The sequence below is a fragment of the Dermacentor silvarum genome, chromosome 10 (genome assembly GCF_013339745.2).
Source record: "Dermacentor silvarum isolate Dsil-2018 chromosome 10, BIME_Dsil_1.4, whole genome shotgun sequence".
Lineage (NCBI taxonomy): Eukaryota > Metazoa > Arthropoda > Arachnida > Ixodida > Ixodidae > Dermacentor > Dermacentor silvarum.
In genome coordinates, this window is record NC_051163.1 from 19,549,945 (window position 1) to 19,559,445 (window position 9,501).

Genomic DNA, 9,501 nt, shown 5'->3' on the forward strand with positions numbered 1-9,501 from the left:
TGCCATGATACGACGTGCATGCTGTTTGTAACCAAGATTTGAGCGATGCGCCAGCCTTTTGAAGCGAAAGCTTCATTACGCTACCTCGGGCAGCCGTCGGCGACTCAACACTTTTCACCTTGAGAGCTAGAGGTCAAACCACAAGAGAGCATTAAGGCGCGTTTATAGTCCGACGTTATCGGTACGCGGGCGAGCGTCATCAGACGCCGGGCGCGTCGGAGCGCATTGGCAGCGCTTCCAGTTACGTTGGCGGTGCCAGTACGTCGAACCATCGGTCTAACTATAGACGCTGTTGTTCTCGCCAACGTGACATGACGTGTGCGCGTTCACGCTACGTCGGACTATATTTAGGCCTTTACGGAGCCCTGAAAGGAGACATTGCCGCCGTTGCCCGAGTAGAGTTGGGCCCGGCTGCGAGTTGCAACCAAGTCTCACTACTTTACTGATCACCGCAGTGTCTTCGAAGGCATAAAAATTATGAGTAAACACTGTATTCATTGCAAACATGTCTGTATATCATTGCGAAACCACACCTCGGCCTCAGCTCGACAATTGGCCTAGCCAGGGCAGTGAAGCTTTCGCTATCAACTGCAGGGTTAACCAAAGCTAAACCACACCAATTTTAGTCTTCAACAGCTTGGCCAGTACTTTGATACAACTGGTAAATACGTGTGAGGGTCAAACCAGTCGCGGCATGACTTTCTTCAGGATAAACTCTCCCGTCGTTGAAGTGGCTCGACTTGAATGGGGCGGTCAACATACGCTTGCCCACTGCAAGCACCTCGTCAACAACAAACAACAAACAACGTGCAAAAGCTCTGCACACGCTCTGCGAGTGTGCCGTGTTTTATCTCGAGATATGTAACGTATGGCATGACACGGGGAGGGGGGGCAGAAGATAAGTGTACAGTGGACGCACCACGTTGTTTTGTCAGGCACGCAAGGCTTCGTTTGCCTGCAAAATATAAGATTGACGAGTCGTGTACACCAAGAGTGCGTCGCTTTGGTGTCGTATACGGTGCATTGCGATGGGCTAGCTGTGTGGCGGAATTCCTCTTTTTGTTTGGCCCCTCGTAACCGTAACGCGTTCTTCAGCGAATGTTATACTGGTAGACTAAACCATCACCGAGACTTCCGAATCAGTCGTAGGGCGGCAAGTGCAACGCGATTGTTCACACCGCTATAGCATGGTGTTGTGCTGTTGCAAGAACGCAGGCTTGCCTTGCTCAGCAAAAAACGCGTATGACTCACTGGTAACATGGGGTATTTTTTTTTTTTTTTGTAAATTGACCGTGCGCACCACACCGATACAATACGTTCAACATTCCACGCCGGTTTGTGCAATCGAGAGTACAGCAAGTGTGCGGCATGAGACTCGTTGAAACGCCGAGCCTATATATATCGCTCGCGCGATAGGCTTGGCATTTACGATGAGTCGTTTTCGTCGACAACACTGCTTGCAGTCTTTCCCACGAACTGCTGAAGCGTTTCCTTGAACCAATATCCTCGCCTAGAACACGAGCAAAATTATTGTTGAGTCCCTCGAGCTCGGGAAATTGCCGCAGATCACGCAAGGAATCACGCACTCACTTCGCACACCTGCCATGCGGTAATGGCGGCGCAGCTTGGAATGCTGCTGGGGCGAGGGTAAGCGCATGCGCATAGCTGAATTCGAAAAAGGCTCATTGCCCTTTCGGTAGGGATCTCTCCACCGATTGTATCGGCTGTACGCGAAGGGTTGTATCGGCTGTACGTGAGATTCAGGTAGAGTCACTACCGTGTACCAATGATACTACATTATGGGGTGTTACGTACGTTCCAAAACCACGATCTTATTATGACGCGCACCGTAGTGGGGGACTCCGGAATAATTTGGACCACCCAGGGTTCTTTAACGTGCACCTAAATCTAAGTACACGGGTGTTTTCGCATTTCGCCCCCATCGAAATACGGCCGTCGTGGCCGGAATTCGATCCCGCGACCTCGTGCTTAGCAGTCCAACACCATAGCCACTAAGCAACCACGGCAGGTATACCATGTATACCAATGAAGTGAATACATTCTTTCTATTTATTTATTTTTTTTTTTCATCATCACGATGCCCGCCTTCGTCGCCGTCTCCTGATTCTTGCGGTGAAGCGCCACGTCACCCGGTCGAGATCGTATCACTTGACTGTGCCAACAGCAGCAGTGGTGCACGCTTTAGAGTGCACGAGGCTCTCGATGGCATATTGCCACTCGTCTTCAAAGGGGGGCTGACGACGTTTATTGAGAGCGGCTGGGCTCTGGAGAGGACGGCGGCGAGAGCTAGCGATTAATTGAGCGGGGCTGTTAGCACGCGCCCTTCTCTCTTCTTGCGCCTCTGCGCTTGCCCTATTCCCACTACTACAGGTGACAATATATATGACTGCCTTTCCAAAGTAAAGACATTTAAGGTAGTGCCTTCTTGCGTAATTCTATAGAGAACAGAGCCACCCCGGCGGGTGGCTCAGTCAGCTAAGGCGTTGCGCTGCCGAGCACGATATCGCGGGATCGAATCCCGGCCGCGGCGGCCGCATTTCGATGGAGGCGAAATGCAAAAACGCCCGTGTGCTTGCGTTGTAGAGCGTTAAAGCGTTGTAGAGCGTTGTAGTGCACGTTAAAGAACCCCAGGTGGTCAAAATTAATCCGGAGCCCTCCACTACGGCGTGCCTCATAATCAGAGCTGGTTTTAGCACGTAAGACCCCGGAAAGAAGAGCACAGAGCCGTGGTATCACCGATGCGTGGTTCGGGGCATTGTAGTCGAAGCCGCATTGTGAGAAGGATGAAGTGCACTGCGCGTTCTGAAGCAACAGACGATTCGTGGCTATGGCATATACGCTACATATCTCGAGATAAAACACGGCACACTGGCGGAGCGTGTGAACCCCACAGTGGGTTCGTGCCATTGATTGAGGCATCATCGTCATCATCATTATAATCATCATCAATCCACCATAGTGGACATAAGCCACGAGTTCAGAGGACAACAGCAGAAGCACAGAGCGGAAGATACACGGATGGTTTACGCGGCGTGCGACGGTAATCTATAGACGGTGTTATCGACTTCGTTTCGTACTTTGAACAGGAAAAACAACGTCGGCGATTAGTGGGTGCAACTTTTTTTGGACATAAAAGGCGCTTACGATAACGTCCTTCACGAAGCCGTACGCGTTCTTGATGCGCTTGAAGACCTTGGCATATATGTGATCGACTCTACGCGTGGATCTTGAGCTACCTTAGCGGACGTACTATTTTTGTGCCAACGGCTGACGGTGAAACGGCCAGACATCAGGTTGGCCATGGAGTTCCGCAAGGTGCGGTCCTCAGCCCTATGCTGTTTAACATCCCACTCATTGGCCTTGGAGCAGAGCTCTCTGACAATGTTAACATCAGCGCATACGCGGACAATATATGCATATGGGCATCTGGAGTAACGCATCTGCAAATACGTGCAAGACTACAACAGGCCACAACCATAACATCAAAATACTTGCGCCGTCAAGGCCTGCAACTTTCCACAGCAAAATGTGCTGCAATGGCATTTACAAGGAAATCAATGACACGGTATCCGATATTCGTTGACGGAGCAGTGATCCCTGCTGCCACGCACTATAAATATTTATTAGGTCTCGTCATTGACCGCAGCCTATCTTGATCGAAGCACGTCAGTGCACTTCGGACCAAACTATCCAGTTTTATATACGTTCTTCGTGTTGTAGCTGGACTTAGGTGGGGCCCCTCTGAAAAAAGTCTCTTGCTGCTATACCAGGCGTTGTTTGTGGGCTACCTACGATACAGCATGCCCATGCTGTCCAATATACGTATAAGTTGTCTTCGCCCATTGGAAAGCCTTCAAGCCCAAGCTCTGCTAACATGCCTAGGCCTACCACGCTGTACACCGACTTCCGGCACTACAGAGGAATCACGGGCGTTAGGCCGCGCTTCTATCGAACATACAGAATGGGCGGTGTAGGGCTGCATGATTGGTTTGTATATATTGTCGCAGTGCCGCAACTTGCCCACGTGTTTTATGAATAGGGAGGCGGTCACTCCCCAGTGCGTCCGGGCAGCAACCGCTTCTGTTTTTGAGGGGTCGAACGGCCCGCGTGGTGTCGGGTGACGAGCCGCGGCGCGCGCCGGGGGGGCGCGGTGCGGATGCGGAGAACGGATTCGGAGAACGCGGTCTTGCGCGCACGGGGTTGGCATTCCGCCGATGGTCATAATAGGTCAACGCGGACAAACCTCGAGTGGAACGGCTGTACGCAGTGTTGTGGCGCCGGCTTCTGAGTCCCCTGAGGGCTAGAGACGGCGCCGAGGTTTATGGCCTAGCATTGTTGACCATGGGTTGCGCGTACGGAGCGGGGGTCCACTCCCCTACGCGTCCGGGCGGCAACCACGTGTATCTTGTGTTGAGCGCTGAGAAAAGCCCGCGTGGTGTCGAGTGTCAGCTTGCAGTGCGCGCCGTAGAGGCGCAGTGCGCATGCGAGGATCGCGTTCGAAGAACGTCGTCTTGAAAACACCGGGTCCGAATGCCGCCAATGGTCATTATTTTCCCACGCGGAAAAACCTTGAGGGGGGGACTGCGGTACGCAGTGTTGTGACACCAGCCCCCGAGCCCCCTGCTGGCTAGAAACGCCACCGAGGTTTGAGATGGCCGAGCAATAAATCGTGCGTGCCTGGCGTGTTTGCTGAGGCCGTCACTGACCACGTGGAAATAGCAGAGGGAAACGGAGTTGCGGAAAGAAGGAAAACAGGGTTGTTTTCCAATACATTTACTTTTAATTGTAAGCCCATCCCTTTGGGTTGTGGCTTAACAAACTTTCAGCTCTCATTGGCAACTGCTTCCGTGGGATGGGCCAACGGTCCTACCGCCCTTTTTCTTTGTCTATTTCACCTATAACAATCGAGACGAGGTGCTTATTCCTCAGTCTAGACTGTAATCACTAAACCTGATAGATCAGTAAGACTCCGTACGATGCAACGCTAGTCTGGGCCGTAACCACTTAGTGGTAGAACAGTGAGACTCGGTTGGTCGTATGTAGTGACAGTTGTCCTAGGCTCTAACTTAAGACAAGTCGAAGAGTAAGGCGCTGTTTACTTGTGTGTTTTGCATCAGTGTTGTTTTGCTAACTCTGCATTTGACTGTGTAAATATTTTCGTTGCAATATATCCTCAAGTTTTGTTACCTCCAACCTGCCTCCTGCTTCATCAACGCCGATAAACACCTTGAAGAGACTTTCATCGACTTCAAGGACAAAGAACAAACTTAACTGGCGCAGTCGAACAGGGATCGGCGAGCTCTACAACATCGAATGCTGGACCAGTGGTGAGAAGATCAAGTCATCCAACGACCACCTCCCGCACCTACGAGAAGATCCCAAAGCAGCCAAGTCGGGCACCGTGGAGGAGATCGGGAAACGACACTGCATTCAGCAACGGGTGAGCAGGATTTCTTGCGTCTTTCTCAAGGTTAATTGGCATGGCAGTTGGTGTGTAGAGCTCATGGTGAGGACACGCGGGGGCGCAGAGACAATGGAGTCTAATGGAGTTGAGGGTGCGACTGTGGCGGAAATGGATCGGAATCAGGAGTTATCAAATGACGGTATTCTAAATTCCGATAACTCAAATGAAGTGAGAGCACCCAATCAGAGCCAGGAATTGTCGCAGCAGGTATCTCAGCCTTTGCAAATTCCAAATGATACAAGAATGCTCGAGCTCGAGGTTCAAAAGCTTCAACTTCAGATTGAGTACGAAAGGCTGTTGCAGACAAGGACGAGTGCTGAACGTCTCAATGGTTCGTTGCCGAGCACTGGGTCTGAGCGGGGCGATCAGAGGCGGATGGGTTTCGATTCCATCGAGCAATGCGCAAAAGTGCTGAAAGGGTTCCGCCTGCCGTGTGACGCGGATGTACCATTATGGTTTGAGGAAGTAGAAAAACTTTTTGCTACGTACAGGGTACCGTATGAGAGTCGCGTGCATCTGGTCATGCCAGCGCTAACTGAACGCGTCCGCTACCTACTGCGTAACCTCAACCAGGAAGAGAGTACAGATTACGAGTCAGTTAAAGAGGCAGTGTTGATGGAACTGAAGCTTTCTCCGGCAGAGTATCTGCAGAGGTTTGAGAGAGCAGTGAAGCGTAAGGAGGAGACGTGGTCACAGTTCGCGTCGCGAGTGAAAATGTATTTCTCTTACTACCTCCAAGTGAGAGGGGCCGACACTGTAGAGGTGCTGGCAGAACTCATGATAGCAAATCGTATAAAATCGGGCCTTGGTATAGAGGGTCTCGAGTACGTGAGGCTACGAGAAGGCGAGGGATGGCTTAAGCCACCTGAGATCGCCAAAGTGCTACAAACTTTTGAACTGGCGAAAGGCAAGGGGTACGCTTCAAAGCCGTCAGCGGCAGACATGGGGCAAGAGCCGCCCCGAGTAGAGAAAGGCGTCCTCACATGTCACTTGTGTCACGGCTCGGGCCATTTCGCTAAGGATTGCCCGAAATCTAGCGATAAGATAAATCAATCAAAGAGGGCTTTTGAGCCAAAGCCGAGGGTACAAAAGGTGGCGATTGCCCACGAGACGGTAGGTGAGATACCTGAGGGAAGTGAGATTCCTGATCGAATCCTTACTGCAAATATAAAAGCCGTGAGACGCAACTGTGAAGGGATGACTAAAGTACAGTTAATTCCTATCTCATGCGGAGATGTATCCACAGTTGCGATTATGGATACAGGGAGTGAAATAACTGTTATACGGGAGAATCTGCTTCCGAAAAGTCTCGTGGAGCCGTCAGGCACGGTAAGATTGGTGTCTGCTTTTGGGGAAATTATCCAGGCAAAACTGGCTACGTTGCCGGTAAGGTTAAATAGCCCGAATATGGCTGAGGAACCTCAGAACGTCGACCTACTCTGTGCGTTGACTAATGAGCTCGTCGAGGGCACGGATTGTTTGTTGACCCATGAAGATTTGGAACTTTTGATGAAGGCCAACAGCTCTGTGCCATCCCGTGGAGCACCGGCCGAGCCTGTCCATGTGTTAGAACAATCAAATGAGTCGGTAAGCCGGAGAGAGGAGTTCCGTAGAGTGCAGCTAGCTAACTCTACCCTAGAAAAGGCTGAGCTGAAAGCCAGTCCGGAAAAGTGTCAAGTTGCACAAGCCCACATTCATCGCCTCGGGCATATTGTCGGCTCAGGGACGCACGCACCAGATCTAGAAAAAATAGCTGCAATTAAGAATCCGGTTTCACCGTGCACCAAAAGGAAACTACGCAGCCTGCTAGGACTGTGCGGCCACTATCGCGAGCACGGCCGAGGATGTGCAGAGGTGGAGAACCGGCTCACGCGGTTAGCAGAGAAAGCGGTACCCAATCAGATACGTTGCTCGGAGGAAGCTCAGACGGCATTTGAGGTTCCGAAACTTTCCCTCTGCGAGTCCGTGGCACTCAGCACTCCGGATCCATTTGGGCCTTTACTGGCTTTTCACAGACGTATCAGCTACGGCTCATGGAAGCCATCGTAATAATATAGTGCCATGCCAACTGGATGGGCGTGAATGTTCCTGCTCACCTGGCGCTGTATATTGTGGACTTTGAGAGTGCCGATCCAAGACACAGAGACACTAGAGTGCTCTTATAGCTTGGAACTGCAATCGTGTGCTTAATTGTTTACTGACATGTATTGTGTATTTCTCTTTCCTCTCTTCTTGCTTTGTTATTTTGCGGGTTGGTTTGTTGTTCATATAATTAGGCCATGGTGTGGTTAGAAAGTTCGATTACGCAATCGCGGCAGTGATTTATCGTATCACTGAGCAAAAATCAGCCCAGTATACTCTTTAGGGGGGACGTGTTAGGCCGCGCTTCTATCGAACATACAGAATGGGCGGTGTAGGGCTGCATGATTGTTTGTAATTATTGTCGCAATGCCGGAACTTGCCCACGTGTTTTATGAATAGGGAGGCGGTCACTCCCCAGGTGCGTCCGGGCAGCAACCGTTTCTGTTTTTGAGGGGTCGAACGGCCCGCGTGGTGTCGGGTGACGAGCCGCGGCGCGCGCCGGGGGGGGGGGCCGTGCGGATGCGGAGAACGGATTCGGAGAACGCGGTCTTGCGCGCACGGGGTTGGCATTCCGCCGATGGTCATAATAGGTCAACGCGGACAAACCTCGAGTGGAACGGCTGTACGCAGTGTTGTGGCGCCGGCTTCTGAGTCCCCTGAGGGCTAGAGACGGCGCCGAGGTTTATGGCCTAGCATTGTTGACCGATGGGTTGCGCATACGGAGCGGGGGTCCACTCCCCTACGCGTCCGGGCGGCAACTACGTGTATCTTGTGTTGAGCGCTGAGAAAAGCCCGCGTGGTGTCGAGTGTCAGCTTGCAGTGCGCGCCGTAGAGGCGCAGTGCGCATGCGAGGATCGCGTTCGAAGAACGTCGTCTAGAAAACACCGGGTCCGAATGCCGCCAATGGTCATTATTTTCCCACGCGGAAAAACCTTGAGGGGGGGGACTGCGGTACGCAGTGTTGTGACACCAGCCCCCGAGCCCCCTGCTGGCTAGAAACGCCACCGAGGTTTGAGATGGCCGAGCAATAAATCGTGCGTGCCTGGCGTGTTTGCTGAAGGCCGTCACTGACCACGTGGAAATAGCAGAGGGAAACGGAGTTGCGGAAAGAAGGAAAACAGGGCTGTTTTCCAATACATTTACTTTTAATTGTAAGCCCATCCCTTTGGGTTGTGGCTTAACAAACTTTCAGCTCTCATTGGCAACTGCTTCCGTGGGATGGGCCAACGGTCCTACCGCCCTTTTTCTTTGTCTATTTCACCTATAACAATCGAGACGAGGTGCTTGTTCCTCAGTCTAGACTGTAATCACTAAACCTGATAGATCAGTAAGACTCCGTACGATGCAACGCTAGTCTGGGCCGTAACCACTTAGTGGTAGAACAGTGAGACTCGGTTGGTCGTATGTAGTGACAGTTGTCCTAGGCTCTAACTTAAGACAAGTCGAAGAGTAAGGCGCTGTTTACTTGTGTGTTTTGCATCAGTGTTGTTTTGCTAACTCTGCATTTGACTGTGTAAATATTTTCGTTGCAATATATCTTCAAGTTTCGTTACCTCCAACCTGCCTCCTGCTTCATCAACGCCGATAAACACCTTGAAGTGACTTTCATCGACTTCAAGGACAAAGAACAAACTTAACTCCCGCCATCTGCGCACAGATTTATGCTCCGCTCTCCATTCCGACCCGCAATGCGCCCATGCCGGCCTCTTCAAGACTTACGCCAGGCTTCGCTCCCGCTTTTATTGGCGTGGCATGTATAATTTTGTGCGAAAGTACATTCGCTCGTGCACAGCGTGCCAACGACGCAAGCTTCCTGCTCCTCGTCCTTCTGGTCCTTTGCAGTCCATTCCTTGTCCGTCGCGACCATTCGACCGCGTCGGCATCGATCTCTACGGCCCTCTTCCCTGCACTTCAGCTGGAAATCGCTGGATTAT

The 9,501-nt window shown here is 51.6% G+C and overlaps 1 protein-coding gene across 1 annotated transcript; it reads left to right on the forward strand.

The window, feature by feature from the left end:
- Nucleotides 1-1,612: 1,612 nt before the first annotated feature.
- LOC125940861 (uncharacterized) lies at nt 1,613-7,534 on the forward strand. Its single transcript, XM_049657486.1, has 3 exons — nt 1,613-1,647; nt 5,302-6,568; nt 6,617-7,534. Exons 1-3 carry the CDS (start codon nt 1,613-1,615, stop codon nt 7,532-7,534), a joined length of 2,220 nt encoding a protein of 739 aa, XP_049513443.1.
- The last annotated feature ends 1,967 nt before the right edge of the window (nt 7,535-9,501 follow it).

Bases quoted from the DNA above. Each gene is read 5' to 3' on its own strand.
- LOC125940861 (XM_049657486.1), top strand. From the start codon at position 1,613: ATGGCGGCGCAGCTTGGAATGCTGCTGGGGCGAGG. The intron at 1,648-5,301 runs GTAAGCGCATGC...TAACTGGCGCAG, and splicing joins GGAATGCTGCTGGGGCGAGG to TCGAACAGGGATCGGCGAGC. The intron at 6,569-6,616 runs GTACAAAAGGTG...GAGATACCTGAG, and splicing joins CTTTTGAGCCAAAGCCGAGG to GGAAGTGAGATTCCTGATCG.